At 35.8% G+C, this 27,786-nt stretch overlaps 1 protein-coding gene across 19 annotated transcripts in view; it reads right to left on the reverse strand.

Moving 5' to 3' along the window:
- DLG1 (discs large MAGUK scaffold protein 1) overlaps positions 1-27,786 on the reverse strand; it is a 238,327-nt gene that overhangs the window by 128,658 nt on the left and 81,883 nt on the right. For 2 of the 19 annotated variants that reach the window (XM_033128128.1, XM_033128152.1), the window contains exon 1: positions 20,081-20,547. The exons of 14 other annotated variants lie outside the window; for them this stretch is intronic. In XM_033128128.1, coding sequence (XP_032984019.1) covers positions 20,081-20,314 — 234 coding nt within the window. In that variant the 5' untranslated portion in view covers positions 20,315-20,547. Of the gene's footprint in view, positions 1-20,080; positions 20,633-27,786 lie in introns of those variants that run through there. 3 more of the 19 variants (XM_033128143.1, XM_033128136.1, XM_033128162.1) reach the window with 3 other exon arrangements.

A 27,786-nucleotide genomic window follows, 5' to 3' on the forward strand; every position in this document is an offset into this window, starting at 1 on the left:
GAGGTTCCGTTCACAAAAGGTAAGCTGTGAAGAATTAGGAAAAGAAATTCTTACTTCCTGTAGAAAGAGATTTTAAGCCAACAGACCCTCCTTCCCTCCCTCAACCTTTTTTAAAATTCCCAGTATAAACCAAGTTCCCAGTTTGGGATGATGAAAAAGTTCTACAGAGGGACAGCAGTGATGGTTGCACAACACTGTGAATGTGCTTAATGGCAATGAATTAACTATACACTTAAAAATGGTTAAGATGGTAAATTTGATGTTATATATATATTACCACAAAAAAAAAACACATTATGAATAAAGCCTCTGTGTGTCTGACGTGGTCTCCAGTCACCATTTATATATTGTTCACATAGGAAAAAAAACCAACTCCGAATTCCATATTATAAGCTTAAAATGAATAACTTAAATGCTAACCAATTTTCATTGGAACAGTTATATGACACTTAAAAAATGTTTGAAAACCCAGTGATTCTAACTCCTGATTTCTGACAAAGCATGAGAACTAGATGTTTTTAAAAGAACTGCTGCTGCTGGTCAACTGGGTAAACATATGGAAAATGAAATGAATACTCATCTCTGCATTATACCATACTTCAAATTAATTCCAGATGGTTTGCTGACAGAATTGAGAGAAGTGTAAAATTTAAGTTTCTAGAAGATAATAATAACAGAATATCGTCCACGATCTTGGTGTAGGCAAAGACTTCTTGAACAGGAAAGTACAGTTGTTGAAGCCAGGCAGGGGGAGGAGAGCATCTGTATGCAGGGAGTGAAAGGGTGGCGGCAGCCTGGCACAGGTGTTTGGAGCCCGAGCAGGATAAGATGGGTATCCATATGGGCAGAGCAGTGGCAGCAGCCCGAAGTGTTTTGTTGGACCCCAAGTGTGACAGAGTATCTATGGTGGCAGTACAGCAGTCTGGCATAAAGGGTAGAGGTCTCCGTGGAGTCAAAGGGGGATCTACTGGCGTTTGAGCAGAGTGTGGGGGGTGTACACTAGCAGTGACAGGAGACTGCTTACACACACGGCATTCTGATCAAACAACATAAGGATAATGGGAGCCAAGTTCCTCATGTCAGAGAAGGGAATTACAATATGGAAGAGAAAAACTATCACGAAACTTATGGTTTTAGACTAAAATTGGAGGTGCTGGTGTGAATGCATGGTTTTCTTCTACATATGTATATACTGGGGGTGCAAAAAAATGTATACAAGTGGACATTTTGTTCAATGTTGCTCAAGTTTGCCGTAATCTGTATATTCCCTGCCCACAGAGAAGTTCTGCCCACAGAGACGACCTGGGAGCAGTAATACCCCAATAGCATGAACATACCTAGTACTCATATCGTGGTTTCTAAATATTCATTCTCTAATAAAAAACAAAATGGGAGTCCTTTGGAGAAATGGCTGATCCAGTGCTAGAGCTTTGCAAAGTACAATATGAGCCTAGAACATCATGCTATGCCAGAAAATAAGGAAGTGCTAAAAGAATAATGAGGGCATGACAAAGGACACAGAGGTCAGCATAAGGGCTTTCATTGGTCAGATTGGCAACAATGTGAAACTCAAAATAAATGATGGTAACAATGGCATAAAACCTGCTGAATAAAACAGGATTCTGAGAGTCCATACTGATATAAATAATTCACAAGAGCAAATGAATAGAGAAGAGAGAACATTTCTTTATAGCAGAATACCAACTAAAAAATGTAGAAGGAATGATGGAATTACAAAATCATCATTTGGCAACCATCACAGTAATAATTCATTCAAGAAACATCAATGGATGTTAAAACCCCCACTGCTGCTGAATGAACCTTCCATTCATTCCAGTGGATGAAAAGTTTGAATGGGACACACACACACACACACACAATCTCCCCTAAAAACATTACAGTGAAAAAATCAAGCAGATACTATTCTTAATCAAAGTTATCATCACCAGAGATGGAATAAATCAAAGTCATATGCTACTGACACCCTATTTCCTTGAAAATAAGACCTAGCCAGACAATCAGTTCTAATGCGTGTTTTTGGAGCATTTTTTGCTCCAAAAGACGCATTAGAACTGATTGTCTGGCTAGGCCTCATTTTCGGGGAAACACAGTAGAATGTCATAAGAATACATCATTTATATGATATTCCTATCAAAGATGCATAACTTGAATCTAATCATTAAACATCAGACAAACCAAACTGACTGTAGTCATTGAAAGTATCAAAGACAAGAAAGTTTAAAGTTTATCATTATTTCTGTAACTTCAGTTTTATTTTATTTTTTAAAACAGCTTTGTTGAGGTAAAATTGATATAAAAAACTGCAGATACTTAATGTATACAATTTGGTAGGTTTAGACATATGCGTATACCCATGAAGGCATCACCACAATCAAGGTAATAGACATATCTAATACCTCTAAAAATTCCCTTATCCCTCTTTAATAACGTCAGATATTAGCTGATTAGTAATATACTTTAACACAAAAGTAAGACAAAGCTGCATGCTTATGCCAAATTCAAGGCCAAAGCGCAAAAAATTTCCTCCACTGGGCAGTTTCTCTCCAAAACACTTTATGATAAATTTTAAGTCCTTTAATATTACATTTAAACCTCACTGTAACCTTGGCTCTCGGCCTCTTCTAAAATCTCCTTTAGATAAGGATCTAAATATCATTTTTTAAAAATCCTAACTTACATGATCTTAATCTACCCTACTCTCTATACGGAACTGAGCGAGTACTTTAACAAAGAACATATGCCCCTACCTCTTCCTTAAGAAAGGCAAATACTGCTGACAAAGTCTTCAAAAAGAATTGACATATCAACACAGAATTTCCTAGCCACAGCTGATAACCAATTCATGTAACAAAGAATTACAGAACTACAAAATATTTTCGTTTGAACAAAAACAGCCTTAAACAAATAATAATCAAACGAAGATTGAATGATGAGGAACAGCACATGTAAGATCTGATAACAGGGTAAAATGAAGAAATAAGAGGGTATTTTGAGTGCAGGACTGAGTATGGTAAAATTGTGAGGAGCTGTGTAAGAAGATTCTAAATTGGAAAATGTCAAACTTAACATTCTAACATAAATAATGAGGATGCAATACACAGTAACTTATATTTGGGTTATTACATAAAAGGGGGAATTCAGCATAAGCATTTTAACTTGAAAAATCTTATATACATATTTCATTAGACAGTAGTGACTTATTATGCCATCATCCTTTTCCTGCTCCATTTGTGTAACTCAGTAAGACCAGCTCCAAAGAGTTTTTTTTTTCTTTTTTAAAAACTTGACCATGTGACTAACAGTCTCAGTTGTTTCTATCCATAGCAACACCATGGAATCATTAGCCTCTGAGACTGCCTTCAGAGACTTGTTTCCATGACAACAGAGGCTATAATATTAACACCGTCACAAAGAACACTGCAGAAAATTGTAAATTCCTGTAAAATAACTGGATTGTACATATTTTAAAAGTCCTTTTTTATACCAGTATTCAAATTGACAGTTTTTCGAAAAATGTTTAAGCTGATTCATTTTTAGAGATTCTTATTTTCTTCATAGCATTATATTTTACATTTAATGTGAGATCTTAAAATTATAAAATCAGCTTTTAAAATGTAATAGCTTTTCATAAACGTGGTCTGAAGCCTCATTAGTATAGTCACGTGCATGTGTATTGCACATCTACATTTATGTCTATGTGCCACTCTCTTTCACTTTCATTCAACAAGAAATGAAAAAATGCATATCGAGTGCACCTAACTTTATTAAATCTCTTTTCTCCTTAAAATAGCTAAAGTGGTTTTTATATGTGCACATGAATCCTGACTGATACAAGATGGGACAATTAAGGACGTCGCTGTGATAATCCAGCTGAGAGGTGATCAGTGGCTTAAACTAAATGGTGGTGATAGGGAAAATGGACATGAGCAGTCAAATCAAGACAGATTTTTAAATATATAATGTGTGTATCTGGTGACTGATGAGAGGTTGGGAGTAAGGAAGGATAATTAAGAATAACACAATGGCCACTAAAAGTTATCTTTTATCATACCCCAAAAATAAAACCTTGCTGGACAATTAGTTCTAATGCGTCTTTTGGAGCAAAAAGCAATATAAGACCCGGTATTATATTATATCTGATATTATATTATACCCAATATTATACTATAACCAATATTATATTATATTACATTAGACCTGGTCTTGTATTATAGTAAAATAAGACTGGGTCTTATATTAATTTTTGCTCCAAAAGACATTAAAGCTGATTGTCCGGCTAGGTCTTATTTTCGGGAAAACACGGCAGTTAAACCGAGCATAAAAGATCTGCAAGGCTACATAAACATTTTAAAACATTTCTTACTAAATTACCTACTGAAATTACTTTCACAGCATAAAATGAAACTCTGAAGAAAGATAACTAAAACCAGACCGGGTAGTTAGTAATTGTTTATATCTTACATTAACATGTTACATGAATGGGGTAAACTGGGCTTAATTAGGATATACACAAAACTTTAAAAAGGTCTAAATAAATTTGTACAATATTTATGGAAAATGAAATACATGAGTTGGAAAACCTTTTATCAATATCTTAGATAACAAGGAAAAGTAATTATTCGTGTGTCACTGTTGACCACTAAGGACCTTACTTGGTTTTTGTATTGCACAGTTCATATTCTTAATCCAAATTGCTTTGTTTAAAGATCTAGTATGCTTTAATGAGACATGTTTCTCTAATCAAATGTCAAAGAAGCTATCTAAGAGGGACTGAGGGCCGTCCAGATGGTTGGAGCGCTGTGCTCCTAATGCCTAGATCGCTGGTTCGATTCCTACATTGGCCAGTGAGCTGCGCCCTCTACAGCTAAGATTGTGAACAACAGCTTTCCCTGAAGCTGGGCTGCTGTGAGCAGTCGGAGGTCAGCATGAGCTGCCGTGGGCTGCTGTGTGCCGCTGTGGGCTACCATGTGCTACCATGAGCGGCCGGCAGCCAGCATGAGTGGCCAGCAGCCAGCGACAGCTACTGTGAACTGCCAACCGACTGCCGGGGGCGGGTGTGGGGTGGGGTGTGGCAAGGCTCATAATACCAGCATGGGCCAGGGAGCTGTGTCCTACACAACTAGACAGAAACAAAGGCTTGAACAAGAGTGGGGGGCGGAGGTAGATGGAAGAAGGGGCGGGGAGAGAAAAAAAGGAGGGACTGAGAAATCAGAAAAATAACTGCAAGATTTTTACATGTTCGTAAGAGGATACGGCACAGTAGATATATCCAAACTCTGCTTGGAAATCACTGTACTCAACAGAGGTCCAGTACCTTCAGAATAAAGGTGTTTTTCATTGCTTATATCTGTTTATTTTCAAATGCCCATTAGCCAGTTACTGCAAACAAGTATGTTCAATATAAACTGTGCAGTAGGAAAAAAAACACCAAAACACATTTGAACAAGCTGCATATGACATCCAGGTCATAATTATCTCAAAAGCAAACATTAATAAAATTAGATATACTTTAAAACAAAGCACTAAAGATGTTAAAATGCAAATTTTTTATTTTAAAATAACAAAGATAGGACAGTAAAATAGATCTAGTGATTAAGAATCCTATTATAGAAACATGGCTACAGATTTGTTAGTTCACACAGACAGGTCATCTAGTTCATGAATCTATTTCTGCTTACAAGATTCATATTTAGTTAAGGTTTATCATCCCTTCATTATGAAAAGATGGTGTTCTATCAGCATTCTGCTGGTCATTTTAACTGGTAGAAGGATGAGCCAACAACCATTTAAGAATTTAAAGTAAAGAGACCTATTGCTAAAAAATTCTTCCTATGTGCTTGGGAAGCCACTACCAATCAGAAGGTGTTCAAGATATTCTACCATTTGACGATCTTAGAAATTTCCAAACTGTAAAAATGCCAAAAAAGTGCCAGTTTCACATTGTTCTCTACCTAGCAACAGCTAATTGCCTAATAATACCCTATTTGCAAGTAAACATGTCTTGCTCAAGTATACCTCCTCAAAAGATTTCATCTTTCCTTTTTAACAGCTCATATTTAATACCTGTGGTGCCCTTCCTCCAAATTTTTGGGTTCTGCTAACTTCAGCTTTGTCCCTAGGTCCCTATCCAGGGGTAGCTGCTTCCTGTGGTTACTATCTGTTTCACCTTGGTGTTCCCATTTATCCTTTTTAGTTCTCCAATTCCTTTTTTTTTATTTTTTTTAATTTTTTTTTAATTTATTGGGGTGACAATTGTTAGTAAAATTACATAGATTTCAGGTGTGCAATTCTGTATCACATCATCCATAAATCACACTGTGTGTTCACCACCCAGTCCAATTCCTTTTTAAACAACCAAACGTATCACATTCTCTCTTGTTAAAATAATTGCTGTAGTTTTTTTCCTGGTGGACTCTGTTAAGGTTACCAATCCTCTGGTTAAAACATAACTCTTTATTATTCTGTAATTTGGTTTCCTTGCCTTATCGCTAGATTCATCATTTAAAAGGCCAGAATATTCTGTAGAACCAGTGATGATGGTGGTGGTCGTGGGAGTGGGGATGAAGATAACAAGGATGATGGTCAGTACTTTTCTGAGGTCAGTATTACAATAAGGGCTCTGCATGTATCGTCTCATTTAATTCTAATCTCGATGCAGATAACATTTTCATCCTTATTTTCTTCTACAGGTAGAAGAAAGAGAGAGAATTCAGGCAATTTGCCCAAGGTACCACAGCTAGTAAATGGCAGAATTAGAGATTTAAACCCAGGTCTCATCCTCTAAAGACAGTATGCTCAACCACTATACTACATACACTGTCTTTTTAAAAAGGTTCAAAAAGTTTTATTTTGTCTTTATTGTTACTACTATATTCTACTGCAAAGACAATATATAATATCACAGAAAAACAATAGACTATGTCACCAATCCTTAAGTCACGTGTTAGCAAACATTTTCCGAAAAGGGCCAAGTAATAAATATTTTAGACTTTATGGGCCATACAGTTTCTGTTACAACTACCTGACTGTGCTGCAGTAGCTTGAAAGTAGCCATAGCAATACCCAAATAGGCACTGCTGTGTTTCCAATAAGACTTTATTCATAAAAGCAGGTGGCAGACAAGATTTGGCCTACAGGTTGTAGTATGCTGACTCCTGCTTTAGGTGATTTGAAAAAAGGAAAAAAGGCTTATTAGGTCAATGAAGTAAATAGAAAATGACTTCAAGACATCCAGGCTAGTTAATTAGTTAGTTTAATTATGTTGCAATGTTTAATCTATGATGATAAAAATAATAAGCAACTCCTACTCAAAAGAAGTGAGAATTAAAAAAAACAAGAAATACACGTGGAAATTTCAAGTTTCATCTAGAGTTCTTTAAAATATGTAATAAAGCTGTGTTCTTATAACTGAAAGAATTTAGGGTCTATACTGTATGTGGCCTTTCAGTTTGGAAAAGTGATAAAAATGAAGATTTTTTTGTTCTGTCTCCTCATAGTATAGGGGAAACAATTTCTAAGATTGGTATGGTTCTTGGTTTTCCTCTATCTTTCTAAATACTTTCAAACTGATTTCTTTTTAAATTGATAATACTTTGATTCATTAGATGGTTCTACATAGGTTAGTCAGAGTTAAATACAGAAAAACGAGCTGGGGTCTCTGATTCAAATCTCAGATTATAACCTTGTTAGTTTTTTTCAGGACCAACAAAAAATTTGTAAGGCAATTAATTGGTCCCATTCTGTCATAACAACTTCTTCACACTCCAGAGCTGGCTGAATCAATAGTCACAATTTAGATTTCACAAATACTGTAAATACTGTTCAGAAAGGATCAAGTTGATTTACTAAAGGATAAAGAACGAATAGGCAGGGTCCCTGTTAAGTGGTGAGAGAGAAAACTCTTTTCCATAAATTTATCTAGGGGCAGAAAAAGTTTTCTTTAGGCTTCTAAAATTGCACTGCTTCCAGTTGTCATAGCCACTTGGCTTACACTTATGCAAAACAGGCATACTCTTTGTTAATTGATTTATACATGCCTGTAAAATTATCACATTAGTTGGTTTAAAGTGTCTTAACTAAGGTAATAATTTTAGGCTACTGCTCTCTACATAGTCTGAATGATTATTTTACCTTTATCAAAATTCTAAATATTGATATAAAATGGAGGCTGTACCAGGGAGTACAAAAAATAACAGTAAAAGATCTTTAGAGAAAATGATACTGAGTTAAATTTTAACATTAAGAATATAGTTTCTTCATATGTGTAACAATTTATATACCCCAATTTTTTTCACAGAAAAAAGTACTTTGAAATATTCATAATTTTACAAAATCCTGTAAAATGTAAACCTTTTGATTTTTAAGCCATAGTTCTATATAAAAATGGCTGGGAAATTTAGAGTGGCCAAACCATATTTAGAAGCTCCAAACTTCCCTGCAGTCATAATTAGACTAAATGAAAATAAACACATATATCACATTTGTTTACTCATTCAACAAATATTTATCAAGTGCATTCACCAGTCTAGTCTCTGGGGATACAAGAGAAGAAAACATACATCTTGCACTGCTAGTTCTTGTGAAGCTTATTCTTTAACAGCTGACATTAAACAAATCATTACCCAATTGTTTACTGAAATATAGTTCTGGTAAGAGGTATGAAATAGAATTCTCATGAAAACAAACAATGCTTGAAAATAAACAAAGGGCAAAAATGCTGCACAGGCTGAATTGTCTATCCTGACCCCATGAGCTTGTAGGTCAGTCATTTTTCTGTACTGTTATTAACATTTTAAAGGTTAACTTTATTTAAAACTTGTTTTGAATGTATTAAAATATGTCAATTGCAGCTTGTGAAATTTCTTTTTACCTATTTGTCCTTGCCAAAAGGGCCATCTAATCAATCGTGACACTATATAGAAGCAACAAAGATGAATGTAACACACTTCTATTTATAGAGACAAGATAACAAATTTCACTCTTTAGTTCTTCAACCTATAGCCAATCTAATCTACATTAAGAAATCAATTTTGCTTTTTAATAGTTTTTTATTTTTGGCAGTTTCAGGTTTACAGCAAAATTAAGCAGAAATTGCAGTTCCCATGTAACCTCTGCCCACACACATGCACAGCCTCGCCATTATCAACATTTGCCAACACAACTGTACATTTGTACAATCAATGGACCTACACTGATACATCATTATTACCCAACGTTCACAGTTTATATTAGAGCCCATTCTTGGTGCTGCACAATCTATGGGCTTTAACAAATTTATAATGACATGTGTCTACCATTATAATATCATACAGAGTAGTTTCACTGCCCTAAAAATCCTGTGCTCTACCTATTTATTCATCCTTTCCACTTTCCTAACCCTAGGCAACTACTGATCTTTTACTGTCTCTGTAGTTTTGCCTTTTCCAGAATGTCAGATAGTTGGAAGTATACATTATGCAGCCCTTTCAGACTGGCATCTTTCACTCAGTGATATGCAGTTCAGATTCATTCATTTCTTTTTTTTTTTTTGGGGGGGGGCATTGAATACTTTCTATTGTTAGGAATGTACCAGTTGTCTATTCACTTACTGAAAGACATCTTGGTTGCTTCCAAGTTTTGACAATTATGAATAAAGCTGCTATAAACATCTGTGTGCATGTTTTTTTTGAGTAGATATAAGTTTTCAACTCATTTGGGTAAATACCACGGAGTACAACTGCTGGATTGTATGGTCAATTTGGTATTTTTTAAAAGCTTATATATCCATTACAAACAATTACTTTTTGTTTAATCTTCATCGCTATGCTTTTCTAAAGTGTCCTACTGTTCAAATGACTGGGCTCTTAAGCATTATTTAACATATTTTTTATGAGGTACGTATAGGTTCCTTGTAACAAAACTCCACAATGCTATATATGGTGTCAGATGGGTACTAGATTTATCAGGGTGATCACTTCATAAGTTATATAAATGTCTATATACTATATTGTACACCTGAAACTAATATAATATTGTATGTCAACGGAAAAATAAAACAGTTATTTTTTAAAAATGCCACAATATTCTTTGGGTGAAAGGGAAACAATTTCAAATCTGAGTCATGGTGTTAATCTTATAAAATGAGTGCCTTTTGAGTGGAAAATTGAACTCTGCCAAGAGTTCATCTCACAATCAGTATAACAGTTTTTATCCTAACTTAGACTGCTTGGTTAGTCAACACCCAAAGGAGACTATTTCTACCCATTCTCCTGGAACTATCCTACTAGCAGAGTCAGCATTTCCAAAGTAGTTTAAGATTGTCTACCTGTGTATATATTCTAGTTTAATACAAAAGTATTATACTCCTAATAAGCAATTTCAATCCTTAGAAATGAAAAAAAATTGTATTTGATGTATCACTTCAAACACAGCTATCATTAGGCTTGAGGCTAAATTTATGAAACATGAATAGGTAAGAAGTTTAGGCCAGTCCAGGATGGTCCAAGGTGGAGATGTCTTGGTGTGAATATTTAGACCTGCTGCCCAGTGGGAACAGTCAAAGATAAACGTTTATAAATGATGTACCACATGCCTCTGTCTGCTTGAGAAGTCTGTATTTATGCCTGTTGTCCCACTTTATTAATAGTTCTCTCTTTCCATCAAAGTACTCTAGTTTGGTTGATGAGTTATGTAGTCATCCTAGTTATACGGAAATTGAATGGCTTCTCTCTCCTTTTCTCTGACTCATCTCCTTGGGTGTATTTCTCCCAGAATGGTAAACATAAAGACAATCATCAGCTAGAGGATCAATATATCATTAAATAAAGTGTAATGTATGCTTCATAGAAGGTCTTAGGGAGAATTCACACAGATAAAAAATTTACAATAATACAGAATCAGGGAGTATTAAGTGTTATCAGGAAAATTAAAAAAAAAAAAAAGACAGTGATGTTTGGAGTAAAGAAGTGCCTGCTACCTTAGATAAGAATCTGGGAAGGCCCTCTTGAGAAGGCAACAGATGAGAAGAGGTCTAAAGGAAGTGAGGGAATGAATCATGAGAATATCTGGGGGAAGAAATACTCCAAGCCGAAAGAACAGAAAAGGTAAAGGCTCTGAGATGGCCATATGCTTGATTATTTTGAGGAACAGGAACTAGGCCAGTGTAGCTGGAGTAGAGTAAGTGAGGGAACAGTAGAAAATGGGACTGGAGACACCGCCAGGTGCTAGATCACACAGGGCCTTTTCGGCTATGGTAAAGAAGGGTTTTATTGCATATCAGATTGGAAGCTACGGGAGGGTTAAACCAAGGTACTGACATGAAGTGACATTCTGTAAGGATGATTGCCTGCTGGGTGAAAAACAGAGGGCAAGAGGAAAGAATGGAGACAGGGAGACCAGTTAAGATATCTACTGCTGTAGTTCAGGCTACAAATTAAATACAGTTGACCTTTGAACAACATGGGTTTGAAATGCATGTGTCCACTTATACGAGGATTTTTTTTTAAATAAATGTATTGGAAAATTTTTTTTTCAGATTTGTGACAATTTGAAAAACCTCACCTAGAAATATCAAAAAAGTCTGGAAAAAGTTAGATATGACAATAATGCATAAAATATATATATATAGATACTAGTCTGTTTTATCATTTACTACAATAAAATATATACAAATCTATTATATAAAGTTAAAATGTATCAAAACTCACAAAATAAACTTATAGACCATACATGCACAGTCGAGAGAAACGTAAACAGATGTAAAGATGCAGTATTAAATCATAATTGAATAAAATTAACTGTAGTATGTACTGTACTACTGTAATAATTTCATAGCCACCTCCTATTGTTATTGCAGTAAGCTAAATGTTGCATGTAGCCGCTTAAAACATCATGTGACACTAATCATTTGAATAACATCATGGGACCCATATAAAGTGCCAGTAGTAATACTGGATGGAAGTGCTCCCCAGAAGCAGAGAAAAGTCAAGACATTACAAGAAAAAGCTGAATTGCTTGATATGTACTGTACATTGAGGTCTGCAGCCGTGGTTGCCCACAATTTCAAGATAAATGAATCCAGTGTAAGGACCATTATAAAAAAGAAAAGGAAATTCTGAAACTGTTGCTGTAGTTATGCCAGCAGGTGTGAAAACCCTGCATTTTTTGCAAAATACCTTTTAACGCTGTACTGAAAATGCAACTTTAATGTGGGTGCAGGATGTTATACGAAAGGCATACCTACGGACTCTAATATGATTTGAGAAAAAGTAAAGTCATTATATAACAACTTAAAGCAAAAAAAATCTAAAGCTGGAGAATTTGACGCCAGTAAAAGATGGTTTGATAATTGTAAAAAGAGTTTTGTTTTTAAAAATGTCAAGATAACAGAAGCAGCTTCTGCTGACCAAGAGGCAGTAGATGAGTTTCTAGACGCCATTAAGAAAATCAATGAAGAGGAAGGATATCTGCCTGAACAGGTTTTTAATGGTGACAAAAGTCCCCTATTCTGGGGGGGAGGGGAGATGCCACAAAGGACATTTATTAGTAAGGAAGAAAAGCAAATACCAGGACTTAAGGCAGGAAGGAATAGGCTAACTCTGTTTTGCAAATGCAGTCAGGTTTACAATCAGGACTGCCCTTATCTATAAAGCTGCTGACCCTGAGCCTTGAAGGGAAAAGATAAATACCAGCCGCCAGTCTCTTGGTTGTACAAGGCCTGGAAAACAAGAACTTTTTTCTGGATTGGTTCCATTGAGGCTTTGTCCCTGAAATCAGAAGTACCTTACTAGCAAGGGACTGCTTTTTGAAGTTCTTTTGATATTAGACAATGCCCCTGGCCACCCAGAACCCTATGAGTTCAATACCGAAGGTGTCAAAGTGGTTTACTTGCCCCCAAACACAATGTTTCTCTAATTTGGCCTCTAGATCAGGGGGTCAGGTCATAAGGACCTTTAAGGCTCATTATACACAGTCCTCTATAGAAACGATTGTCAGTGCTATGGAAGAGAACCCCAATAGAAAGAATATCAAGAAAGTCTGGAAGGATTACACCACTGAAGATGTCATCGCTGCTACAGAAAAAGCCATGCAAGTCATCAAGCCCAAAACAATTCCTGCTGGAGAAAATTGTGTCCGGATGCTGTGCATGACTTTAAAGGATTTATGACAAAGCCAATCAAGGAAATCAAGAAAGAGACTGAGGATACGGCAAAAAAAAGGAGTTGGGGGTGTGTGTCTGAAGGGTTTCAATAGATGGATCTTAGAGAAATTCAAGAACCAGCAGACACCACACAAGAGGAATTAACAGAAGACAACTTGCTACAGATGAGTACTTCTGAACCAGTACCAGATAATAAGAAGATGTAGAAGCAGCAGTGCCAGAAATCAAACTGACATTAGACAATCTGGCAGAAGGATTCGATTATTCAAGACTGCTTTTGAGTTCTTTTATGACATGACCTAGATTCTTCTATGATATGGGCACTAAAACTAAAGCAAATGGCGGAAGAAGGATTTTTATCATACAGAAACATTTTTAGAGAAGTGAAAAAGCAAAAATTACAGAAATTACAACGTATTTCCATGAAGTTACACTGAGTGTGCCTGTCTCTCCTGCCTGCTTCCACCTCCTCCACCTCTGACAGCAAGACCAACACCTTGTCTTCCTTCTCCTCAGCCTACTCAACACGATGATGAGGATGAAGACCTTCAGGATTCACTTCCACTTAATGAACAGTTAAAAAACATCATGCCATAATATACTTATCTGGTGTGTGTGTGTGTGTGTGTTCGTGTGAAAATCTAATAACTGTACGGCTAGAACTTTCTGAGATGATTTTGTGTCATCATCATCCCCTAAAGTATCCATCGTATAGAACATCGTGTGTAGTAGACTTGTATGAAAGTGGACAGCCTATCCTTACACAGGCATAAGATGAGCGATATTTAATATAAAATTAACAATGTGTTAGTTTTCTTACTGTTTTATAGCTTTGCTTTCAAAGAATTACATTGCCATACAGTATGGCTCCCTTGTAATTGGAGAAGCTGCATCTCAGCCTATTATCACAGGTAAGTAAGTTTTTCAAAAGTAACATTGTTTCCAATACTGTATTATGAATATGACTAATACTGAATGCCATAAATATTTTACAATGATTCATTCATTAGTGTACAGGCTTGGCTACCATGAAGCAATCATATCGACTACACTAGGTTACCATAAAGCAATCATACTGCTGCTTCTTTCTTATCAATACATGAATCATTATTTCTTTAAATAAATCATTATTTCTTTTTCAAATTATCTTTTCATTTTTGATGTCCAGTGTTAGTAATACATATAACATCTACAGTGTTTTGTGTCATATAAGACAATTTTGATGTAGGTACTTATAGACAGATGATTTCTCTTGTAAGTAGATGACGTAAACTTACAGTATTAATACAGTACAGTATTGTATTTTCTCAACTGTGTGACTTTCTTAACATTTTCTTTCTCTAGCTTACTTTATTGTAAGAATACAGTATATAATACATAGAACATACAAAATATGTGTTAACCAACTGTTTGTTATTGGTAAGGCTTCCGGTCAACAGTAGGCTATTAGTAGTTAAGTTTTTGAGGAGTCAAAAGTTATATGCAGATATTCAACTGTGTGTGGGGTTTGCATCCCTAACCCCAGCGTTGTTTAAATATCAACTTTAGTACTTGCAGAAGTGGTGAAAAATGGTCAGATCATAAATATATCCTGAAATAGAGCCAATAGGATTTGCTATTAGACTGAATATAGAGCAAAGGAAAAAGGAATAGAGGATGATCCAAAGGTTTTTGTTTGGGCATTTGAGTAAATGGTACACTCAATGAAGAAGATGAGGAGAACAAAATTAGAAACTCTGTTTTTGACATGTCAACTTTCAGATACTTATCCAAGGGGAGATAATGAGTAGGAAGCCAGACATACAAGTCTAGTGTACACGGATTAGCTCTGGGCTAAAAGTATAAATATTGATGTTATTTAAAGGCACAGGACTGCCTTTAAATAGTGAAATGTGAGTAGAAAAAGAAAGAAGTTTAAGGACTGAGCTCCAAGGCACTTTAACATTAGTTGTACGAAGAGAAGACACTGCAAAGGAAATTGAGGTTGGCTATCATAAGAGGAAGTGTTGAAGAGTCAAAGGAGAAAAGAATTTAAAGGAGAGAGTAGTCAATTATGTAAGAAGCTATTATGGGGTCAAGTAAAACAAAAACTGAGAATTGATTATTGGATTTGATAATTAATCTATACTCCAAAAGAGGGTTTTTTGGTTGGTTAATTTAATGAGAAGTATTTATAGTAGGTATGTATGCTGCTGGGAATAATCCAGAATAGAGGGAAAGACAGATACTGTAATGAAGAGAATTTCAGAAGTTCCTGAATAGTCAAAAGGACTGAGATCTAAGTTGGAAGTGAAGGGTGAGCTTTAGGACACAGATGGATCATTAATTTTTACAGGCTGGAATACAGAGTAAAACCATCAATTGAGAATGAGGTCCAGAAAACAGGTATTTGAAGTTTAATGTGCAGCTTAACCAGTGTGCAGGAGGCAGAGTTTCAATTAACCAAGGATGAATTTTACCAATGAAGTGACAGGGGCAAAGAGAGTTGAGATTACCAAAGACAGTGTTTATATAGCCATGGACCACAGAAGCAAGGCAAGGAAGAAAGTGAGCATGAAGGATAGTAAAAAGCTGGGCTGGAGGTCTTCAGAGGGTATTTAAAAATCATTGTAGGAAGGAAAGTGAGCTTGGTAAAAGGTGAATAATCAGTTAAATTTAATTGTCTACTTGTGACTGCTTTGGTGATTTGCAAAAGGAAGTGTTGGGAGGGGAGGCAAGGTCAGGAATTGGTAGTCTAACCAAGAATTTGAGGTGCTCCTTGGGACCTCTCCCTTAAATACTGCAGTTGAAGGTACTGAGATCTGTGGTTCTTGAAAAAGTATACGGCTTGCACTTACAGATAACTATTCAGTCAACACTACGAGTATTTACTAAATGCTTGAATGAACTGCACTACCCTAGGTGCTGTAATTCCTAATTATCTATATTTGAATTTGTCCATAGACTATCAATGTTAAGCAATATAAAAATAAAATAATAATAAATAATAGCTGCCAGGCACTGTTCTAAGTATGTTACATATATTAAATGATTTAATACAATTAACTCAATGAGGTTGATACTACTGTCTTCTTTTTTGGACAATATATCCAATGCATACCACCTCTAAAAATTAAATGCTTTATAATCCAGAATGCATCTGTTTACAATGGTATTCTTTTTTATACAAATTAACCTATATATTTTTCCACATGGTTATCTGAACAGTGTTTTCCTCTATTTTAATTTAGAACAGGGTTTTCCTCTAAAAAGATTTAACTCATGTAGCCAATATTCACTCTTATGAAAATTTTATTGTCCTACTTCAATTATGACAAGTCATCATGTCGATCCCATCTACTCCTAGGAATAGAACTTTGCTGTTTTCAACTTAATTTGGCATGTCAATTTTGGGGGGATGGGAGAACCCTATGTGAATATTTATAATGATCCATGTTAGGGATTTTCAAGTATTCCAAAATACAGGAATAGTTGCTGTCACTGAAAGTGACCTACCACTTCACCGCTATTCAGAGTTTATGACTACTATTCTCATTAATAAACACTGATATCACCAAGTAGATAAAACTTTTTACCTAGGAGCTAATCACGTAACAAAGCCTAGAAGTATTGTGCTGGACTTTTTAAAAACCCCTGGTGAATATAAAAATTGGTCCTAGACTGGAACAGAGCTTGAGTATGCTAAGTAGGACAGAGAAGATTGGTATTAAGTGATCCTAAATGCAAGAATAGAAGGAATGCTGAAGTGAGAAACTGAGGAGGGCTTGACAATGCTTAGGTCACTTTTTCTATATTATAATAATAATTCAAAATTAAGAACATAAGTAGCGTGAAGCCCTAAAGAGAAACTTACATCAAAGTAAAATAATTCACAACTCATCTTAATTTAACATTAAAAAAAAAAGACATACAAAAAAACCCCACAACGTAAACTTTTAGGATACAAGCAAATGACAAAAATCAGACAGTTTGTAAGCTGTATGTTATCATCATTTCAGTGTGGATTCAAAACGGTGAGGAAATCAGATGATGGAGGATTTGTGTGACTTAAAAATATGAAGAATGGAGGGGAAGAAAAGGGAAATGGAAAAAGAGCGGGCTGCTGTGAAGAACTAAAGGCACTTATGAGGGAAAAGAGTGGATCCAATAAATATAAATACACAACAGATTTCAGATTAGGTGCTATATTTTGGACGGCCATAAGCTAATAAGGTTCCAGGAGACTGAAATGGAAATGAATCAATCAATTCCATAAAGATTTATTAAGCAGCAACCATATGCCAAGTCCTATCCTAGAAGCTGGGGGTCTTGCAGAAGTTTATACCACTTGCTTCCTTATAATTTAAAAAAACATGAATGACTTCCTACTTACTAACTTCCAGGAATTACAGTAGAACTGGGCATATAATCTTAGTGATGAACATGAATACCTCTAACACACGCGCAACTGAATCTGTAAAGAAAGTAAATTTTCTTTTTACTCATAGAGGATATTTGGGAGGATATTAAATCATAGTAATGGTTTTCAAATTAACAAAACTTGATTTAATAATAACTCTCCAAACTGCTGAAAGTATCATGGAGCACAGGTTATAAGAAATCAGATTCAAAGTTACTACTGCTATCAAATCTTAGAAAAGGATATTTCTGACAACAGTGAAATAGGAGACCTGGTAATCACTGCTGTTATTTATCAACACATAACAAAACACAATGAATATCATACTACTATATTCATAGGTATAGAGTTTACACCCAATTAAGAAATTTAATTAATTTACTTTGTTTTTAACTATATACAAATCCTTCTAGTGTTACAAAATAAAACTGCGAGCTGTGAGTTAGTAGATGAAATAGAAAAATGTATTCTGGCATCAACTAAGATCCAAATATGTCTAATGTTCTTTCTCAGCACTATTATACTTTATCCTGTAAAACGTACTCCAGTGAGTTACAATAAAAGATTTCAATATATAAAATATCCAACTCTTCATTTAGAAAAATATATATAATGAAAAATGACATATTGGTGTTCCAGAGCAAAAAAATAAAAGCTAAAACCTCTGATCCCATGTCTACACTTCTGGAGATGAAATACAAAGGTAATGAAAAAGACAAGTAATGCAAAGAGGTCTGAAAGAAATAAAAACTAAGTAATTTATCAGTTTACATTAATGATCTAAACCAAATGGGGAAAAAATAAAATTTTTATGGTTTTGTAGGATTAATTGCAAACAGTTTTTATTAAAATTCTCACTCTATTACAGTGCAATACAACAGCAACTTTTTGCTTCAACTCCTATGTAACTATAATATAATTCTGTTGTTTCAATAGTTTTATATGTGAACTATTTTGTTTGCCTTTTCATTTGTGTGCTCTTAATAAGACGAATTATATAGCAATGATAGTATTATCTGTGGGTATGTATACATAAATGGTACATATTTATATAAACTATATATAGAAAGTTTTATAAAGTTTTTAACACATTTCTTTTTGACAATGGAAAATGTTATTCAATAATTAATCTACAATGAATAACAATGCCAAGCTTTAGTCTCTGCATCCCTTTTTGGTATATATAATTGTAGTCAAAATCAAGTTAGTTAAATTCTTGGGGCAGTATTCAATCTAAGAATTAAATCAATTGTTGGTTCTGAATAAGTTTTATTATAAGTAACCTCAGTGCCTACATAAAAACAATTAATGACCTCTAGCCCAGTAATTCCATCTCTCAAATATGTAAGAAAAATAGGTAATAGAAATTTGACATTATTTAAAAATCAAAACTACTGAAAGATAATTCTAGTAACCAAACTGAAAGATAATTCTAGTAACCAAAAACAAGAAAACTGTTGCAGTTTATATTTATCTAACTGCTTCTATTTTTAAAAATGGTTTTAAATGAGTTTATTTCAAAAAGGCCCTCAGGTATGCGTATCTATTTTGTTAATTTAAATATTACTGATGTCAGAGGACAAATGCATTCTCATCTTGTTTTTAAATTAGACTATTTCTTATCCTTTCATTTTTACTGAAGTTGAATGAATACCTATTAAAAAATGTTTTAAAATATGAATATTACCCTAACCCTCCTTTAATACCAAGTAATATGTATTTCACTCAAATTTTTCTTAATTTTATATTTTTCCTATTTTCAATACTCATTTCTACAAAAAGAAGTGATTTTTCTTTTTTAATTTGGGAGTTTTATTGTTTGTTCATCTCTAAACTGTCAACTGATTTGAAAAAATAGTCCTATAATTGTGTAATTACACAATTTATGGCTTTCAAATTAACTCCAGGTAATAAATATTTATAGAAATGGAAGGATTCATTAAATTCCTTGAATAAACCATAATTTAATATAACTTGAAGATATAAGTATATACAACAACAGTATTTCACAATTTCAATTTGATTTACTGTATTCAATTTAATCTATTTTCAAAACATTAGGAAATGAAAATATTTCAACTTATCTTCTTTTATCTTATTACTATAACAATCTCCCGGAGGTTATCTAATAACATACAAAAGCTAAACAAACAGGTATTTTCTTTGGTCAGACACATACTTCATAGCATTTAACACAGTCTAAAAATAAGGAGACAAGCATTGTTAGCTTACATTTAATTTTTGTATTAACGGCTTTATATTTTTAGAGAAATCATTCAACAAAACCTGAGACTGTTTGGTTTGGCATTACATAATAAGATCAAAAGGGAAAATATTTTTTGTTTCCCCTTTCGTGCTAAAGACTTGCACACATGGACTGAAACATAAAATTCTGCGCATCCAAGGTTTCAGTGCATAAGATTATATTTTTTTAATAATTAAGAAGTCTACACTAACACATTTTTGCAACGCAAACATGAACCAAAATATACTGAAAATAATTTCAACAAGTGGTATGTTACCTGGGTGGAGCTGGTGGCTATTGAGATGCAATCAATAAAGCTGTGTCTTCGAGTGAAAAATGCAACTATCTGCTGCCAGCGTGAAGGTTCTGGCTCAGCTTGCAGTTCATCTGATGAGCCCTTCTTTGGCCAGTGTTTCTGCTTTGGGCCTACTGAGCCATGGCTAGAGCTAGTATTGCCTCCTCGACTGGCGCGAGAGTACAGAAGTGTGTTGTTCCCGAAAATGTAATTCATCTCTGCAGCCCTGCAGGTGGTTGCCAAGCAGTCTTACTTCTCTACCAGCTGCCTTGTGGTGAATGATCGGTAAAAACTGCAGCTAGAATTACAGCAGCATCATTTGTAAATCAGGAAAAATAAAAACCTTGAGAAATGATGCTTGATTTCTCTGTAATTTCTTCCCATGAAAGAGCTTGCATCTTCCCTCTGTACCTGTTAGCTGCATGATGGCTGAGTTTGTAATTGCAGACAAAAAAGACGGCATAAGGTGGATTTCTTTCTCATGATTATTTTTTCACCAGCGTCTGCAGGAACCAAAAGCTGTTCTTTTGTTAGCTGATAACTAGATAGACTGAAATCCAGGAAGTGAGGTCGATTAGCAGGTAAAGAAGGATGTTATAAACAGTGGACTATCAAAATCCTTTGAGGCTGTCTGATTTAATGCACTGGGTGGAGAAACCCTGGATTACCCAGTTTCAGTAAGGGTCTGTTGTAAAATACAATGGCATCTTCACTGCTAAATAAATTATAAATATGAACTGAATATAAAAATACAGGGGATTCTCTGTCAACAGTTCTGATCATTTAAAATAATTTTACTAAAGGAGTCTTTGTCATTGACATACAAATTTCTACATAAGGAAGGAGCTTATATTAATTAGCACTGGTTCTAAGTTTTTTAAAGGTACTATCTACATTAAACTCTGAGGATCTAATGATAGAGGGAAATCCATTTGTAATGTAGCATGACTATTATATAGAATACATTGGTTTTTAATGCTTTGATACATGTGTCTGGAAGCAGAAACAGATTAATTTGCAAAATAAATATTTGGCTCCTGGAACTTTTGAGATTAAAAAAACTGTTACCGGCATCATCTCTCTCATATATTATAAACATTGAGACTATAAAGTTATGAATTTGTAAAAATATGGAAGAATCAAAGATAGTTTTTTTATAAAACCAGTGGAACATGTTTTATTCAACACTATATAAATAATACTCTTATTCACAAAATAATAGTTTGATTGCTAAATAGGTATTTTCTAATGTGTGTTTCTCAACATTGTAGACTACTTCAGAATCACCTGGAGTGCGGTTAAAAATGCAAACTAGTACTTCCTCTCCATCACAATTTTTAAGCATAAGAGGAGGGAATTTTCATTTTTAAAAAGTCCCCTAAGTGACTCTTAAGAACACTCAAGTTTGAGAACCACAGACACCTAAGTCTGTCCTTTCAACACTGTGCTACGTTAGTATAGAATACAATATATCGTCATTTTAAAACAATACATGAATAAAAACGCTACTTAATAAATTACCTATGGTTAATTCAATTTTTTTAAAGATTTTATTGGGGAAAGGGAACAGGACTTTATTGGGAAACAGTGTGTACTTCAGAATCAAGTTGTTGTCCTTTCAATCTTAGTTGTGGAGGGCGCAGCTCAGCTCCAGGTCTAGTTGCCGTTGTTAGTTGCAGGGGGCGCAGCCCACCAACCCCTGTTGGAGTCGAGTAGTCGAACTGGCAACCTTGAGGTTGACAGGACGTGCTCCAACCAACTGAGCCATCTGGCCACCCGGGAGCTGAGCGGCAGCTCATTGACTTCATTCTAGTTGCGGAGGGCGTAGCTCACTGGCCCATGTGGGAATCGAACCGGCAGCCCCTTTGCCCAGAGCTCGCGCTCTAACTGAGCCACCAGTCCGTTCTGAACAATTCAATTTGTAAGTTGATATAGGTACATCATAAATCCCACTTCAGCCATGGATATTTTTTCCGATGTGGACTGACAATATCTTACTATGTGCTTACCAGCACCAGCTAAATGCAGCCTACTGGAAAGCAGCATTGGCAAACTACAACCTCCAGGTCTATTGCAAATCCTGATTCATCAAGAAAAAATGGTAATGCTACCCCTGTGATTTCATCCCTAAGATACAGACACATGCCCAACAAAGGCTGAGAGTCATGTGGGACTCTTTGGAGTAAGATGCTTTGTGACAGAGATTATAGCAGAAAGTTGGTGCTTCTTCTCAAGGACTGTGCAGACAGTAGTTGGCAATTTTGCGGCCTTAGACAGACTGGTCCTATCCATTAGGGGGCAGGGGAATAGAAACAGAGCAAAATACGAAGGGATGACAGAGAATTAATAATCCTCTCTGAAGGAAAAAAAGTGAAACTTCCTGGGGGAAAAACAAAAGTTTTACTATAGATCAGGTACTTATAATAAAGCACTGACTAGTGTGGTTTATGCAAATGCTGTTGGTTTGATCCCTAAATACGTGCTTTGATCCATGTCTGATGAAAACCCAGGAAAGGCTGATTCTGCTATTCTGGATTGGTATGGATGAGGATATTGAACACAAATTTCCTACTTAAGTTGCAAATAGTACCAACAAAGATAGAACAGTAAGCCATTCATTACATAACCTCTTATCCTAGAGAACCAAATAACATGGGAACAATCTAAAATTGATAGATCACTCAATCCCCCGAGTAGAGAAGAAATACTTCTCAGTGTATAGTTTCTCTATTCAAATCTACTGACATCAAGAAAGCAACTCTGAGTTTTGAGAAAGGGTTCTTTATGAAAATGTCCCCTAATGAGAGAGAGAAAAAAATCTAAGATCATCACATCCACTGCCTAGTGGTTAACACATGCATACAAAACCATGTATGTACCTAAATCACAATTAGCTTCATATGATTTGATTGGGAGGCAGAAGGCAACCAACTCTTCACTGGTCTCTGCTTTAGAATAGCCCTACTCATGTAGCAGAGCTGAAAGATACACTCTATTCCATTAAAACAAAATTTAAGTTCATTATAAAACCTGGAAACTCTATTTAATATAATGAAATAAAAATATAACACACAATGTCTAAATCACCAAAAAGAATTGCTATTAACATTTTAATATGATATCTAAAGAATTAACATTCTTTTTTCTATACAGTTTCTTTTTCACAGAGCGATAATATTATATATAGCTGAACTCTAAACAAACAGGAGAAAGCCTCGGTAAACTAAGTGCATCCATTTAGTGGATTATTACGTAACCTAAAATGTGATTATGAAACATTGATGACTGTGAGGATGTTTATCTTATAACATTAAACGGAAGTAAAGACAGTTCAAAAATTTATACAACATAGGCCCTCAATTATTTGTACACCTTTCCAAACTCACGAATAAATCCAGAAGTCTTCAGGTATAGTAACAAAAGGAAGGATTCAATAATCTTAGTGAAAAATTTTAGAAGGTTGAAGGATGACAGGAAAAACAGTACTGAAACTCCAAAATTCTAAAAAAAATTACAAAGTAACTTCAAAGCTAATGTACTGTAAATGCAACATAATAGGGATTTCCTTTACCTTTGTATCTTTATAAACTGGCCTATTAAATTTCAAAACATACAATTGCATTAAGAGAAGACTGAACTGAGAAGATTGATAACAGATTTGTTATTTATCTAGAAAATCTCTGATCATATCACATATACAAATTCCTTCTGTATGAGCACCATCTAGTGGTCAAATTGCATGTAAACTATATGATCACCTTAGTACATACACTAGGGCCATCCAAAAGGTAAAATAATTTCAGCAATATTTTAATATGCTCCAGAGATGTGAAAACACAGCTGATTTCAAAAAGTGCCCATTATGTACTGAAAATGGGAAAGATTCGGGCGATCAGATGGCTCAGTAGATTAGAAAGTGAGCTCTGAACAACAGAGTTGCCAGTGCGATTCCCACATAGGCCAGTGAGCTGTGCCCTCCACAACTAGATTGCAGAAAACAAGCTGCCTGTGAGCCCCAGGAGGGGCGGCCAGATGGCTCAGCTGGTTAGAGTGCGAGCTCTCACCAACAAGGTTGCCGGTTCAATTCCCGCATGTGGATGGTGGGCTGCACCCCCTGCAACTATGAAAACGGCGCTGGACAATGACTATGGAGCTCATGGGCCCTGGGGAAACACATTGTTTCTCCAATACTCCCCAATAAAATTTTTTTTTTTTAAAAAAGGAAAAGATTCTATTGCCATATCATGTCCATTCCTCTGCTACCCCCATTTCTCACAATATTTGAAAAATTACCAACTGTTGCTGGTGATTTCATTTGATAATATTTTCAGTACTAATGTGTCCAAGCTAGGAAATATACTTACTTAAATAACTGCCGACTCATATACCTTCTTCTATCTTCGATTTCAAGTCCCTCTTTAACTATGTTTACTTTGTACATATTACTATGAACATATGTTCCTCAATGATCATTGCAAAATCCTGTACTAAGTAATGTACCCACTACTACACTCCTTGTCACTATCTAGATTGAAATCTATTTTGAAAAAGGCTGGGGTTTTGTTTATTTGATTTATTTTTCTGACCATTTTACCTAATTCCAAGCTCATTTTCAAATTTGGGAGTCATTATACTGTTCTTATTAGTATCACACACTTCTATATTTATAACCGTTATATACAATAAAAAATTACCCACTGTGTCCTTTTCATCCTCATTAGGATTTTTCACCATAATATTTCCAGTTTCTCTCTTAAAATGGCCTAACACTGGAAAGAAAGTTTCCCCTTCAGAGTCGCAAATCCTAATTACCTTAGGCCACACTCTAAATAAACTAATTTTCAATCATTCTTATTTCATTATTTCAGTAATGAGATTCAACATCAGCACCCACAAAAACCTGAGGGATTATTTCATGGTCCATTTCATAATGGCAAATCCTTCGTCACAGGGCTTAGGATCAAGAACTTTCACACTCTGACATCATTTCCTAACAAGTACCCTAAACATCAGTTACAATATCCTGAATTTTCCTGTATTTTTAGTTTCTTTTGGTTATCACTCTCCTACTGTACTTATTTTCCCAGTAACTGCCTTCTCTTTTGAATAGGCATTTGTACACATCCTTCAACACCTTGTACAAATGTCAACTTTCTTTTTGCAGAATACTCCAGGAGTTTAATTTCTATTTTTTCATGTTACATCAACTGTGTTATAACTATCTGAATAAAAAATACTAATCATTAAAAGTCTAACAAAGTTACTAGCATAGATGTTTAATAAATGTTTGCTAAATGTATTTATTGTTTGATAAGCCAAACTAATATTCTAGCAGTTGATTTTTAAAGCAGGTATCTATTAATCAGATATGTGTGTGTGTGTGTGTGTGTGTGTGTATGTGTGTGTGTATACATAATTTTACTATTAGCCTTTATGAAAATTATGAAGAATAAAGTAGTGCCTAATTGGAGGGTATAGTCACGATGGTGAAATAGGTAAATGCTGTGCTCACCTCCTCTCACAGCCACATCAAAATTACAACTAAACTACAAAACAACCATCAATGAGAATCACCTGAAGTATAGCTGAACTGAAGTCCTATAACTAAGAACATACAGAAAAAGCCAACTCAAGACTGGTAGAAGGGGCGGAGACACAGAATGGGCTGGACCCATACCCCCATGTGGCGGTTAAAAATCAGGAAGAATATCTTAGCTGTGGAGGTCCTGGCTGAGGAGCAAGGGGTTCCAGCACTACATCTGGCTCCCCAGCCCAGGATTCTAGAACATGAAGAAAAGTCCCCATAACTTCTGGCTGTGGAAACCAGTGGAGACTGTGGCTGAGTGAGATGAAGGGAGGGCTGCTGGAGTCCTAGGCATTTCTCTTAAAGGGTCAGAACAGGGGCTTACTCACTGACAGACTCACCTGCTCTGAGCTCCAGAGTCTCCATCAACCTGGCTAACACCTTTTGCCCCACCCTGGTGATTCCCTGGAACCCTGCCCACCCAAGCTGCTTCTAGTGGCTTTTCCATACAAATAGCTTGTCTTGGCTCATGCTGTAAACTTTCCTAAAATGACTCAAAGGTTCACAACCCCCAAACAAGCAGCATCTGGCTTAGGCATGCCCCATACCTCTTGCTAAGCAGCCCCAAAACCAGGACTAGTGGTAACTGACCTCAGTTCACAGCTTAGCCTCGCCCAGGCACCTCCAAGCTCAGCACAAGTGGCAAGCATCTGAAGATCACTTTGTAGCTTAGACCAAGTGGCTCCAGGCAGGACACAAGCAGTGGCTACCCTTGGCCTGCACCAGAGCCCCTCCCAAGAGGCCCCAGAACAAACACACCCAGGCCAGCTCAGACCACACCAGAGCACCACAAAACCATCTCCACAAAAGACACACCCAAATGGCAGATTTGGCAGGTACCAGAGCACTGATAAAGGAAATCCTGCTCCCTGGGTCATCCCCTGCACAACAGCATCTCTACTGTAGTCACAGTCCTTACAACCAATCAGCCTGAGAGTCAATCCCTCCCACAGACAGGCAAACAAACACCAAGGATGAACTACAACAGGAGGGCACACAGGACCCACACAAAAGACACACCTGGAGCACCTGATTCAGGTGACCAGGAAGACTGCACCACTGGGCCCCACAGGGCACTTACTACGTAAGGCCACTCTACGAAGACCACGAGACATAGCAGCTCTACCTAATACATAGAATCAAACACAAGGAAGCAGTCAAAATGGGGAGACAAAGAAACATGTCCCAAGTGAAAAAAAACAACAGAACAAAGCTCCAGAAAAAGAACAAAATGGGAGACAAGCAACCTAACAGATGCAGATTTTAAAACACTGGTTATAAAGACGCTCAATGATCTCAGTGAGAACATAAACAGAGAAATAGGAAACATGAACCCAATCAGAACAAAAAGAAAAGAGAATCCAAAAAATGAGGACAGTTTAAGAGACCTCTGGGACAACATCAAGTGTGCAACATTCACATCGTAGGAGTACCAGAAGGAGACAACAAGAAATTGATAACCTATCTGAAGAAATATTGGAAAACTTCCCTAGCCTGGCAAAGGAAGCTGACATACAAGTCCAGGAAGTGCAGAGAGTCCCAAACAAGATGAACCCAAAGAGTCCCACACCCATACAAATCATTTAAATGCCAAAAGTTAAAGACAAAGAGAGAATCTTAAAAGCAGCAAGAATTACCTACAAAGGTAATTACCTACAAAGGAGCTGCCATAAGGCTGTCAGCTGATTTCTCCAAGTTTTAATATTCTGTGCCAATCCCTTCTGGCCTGCAAACTGATGAAAAGCAAGGGCCTACAACCATGATTACTCTTCTCAGTGAAGCTATCAGTTAGAATCAAAGGATAGTCAATGAGTTTCCCAGACAAGAAAAAGCTAAAGGAGTTCATCACCACCAAACCAGTATCACAAGAAATATTAAAGGGACTTCTTTAAAAGAAGAGAAGAAAGATCAAAAACATGAATAACAAAATGGCAATAACTACATACCTATTAATAATTACTTTAAATGTAAATGGATTAAATGCTCCAATCAAAAGACAGGGTGGCTGAATGGATAAAAAAACAAAACCTTTACATAAGCTGCCTCCATAGACTCATTTCGGATCGAAAGACATACACACACACAGAATGAAAGTGAAGGGATG

Source organism: Rhinolophus ferrumequinum, chromosome 2 (assembly GCF_004115265.2).
Source record: "Rhinolophus ferrumequinum isolate MPI-CBG mRhiFer1 chromosome 2, mRhiFer1_v1.p, whole genome shotgun sequence".
Taxonomy (NCBI): Eukaryota; Metazoa; Chordata; class Mammalia; order Chiroptera; family Rhinolophidae; genus Rhinolophus; species Rhinolophus ferrumequinum.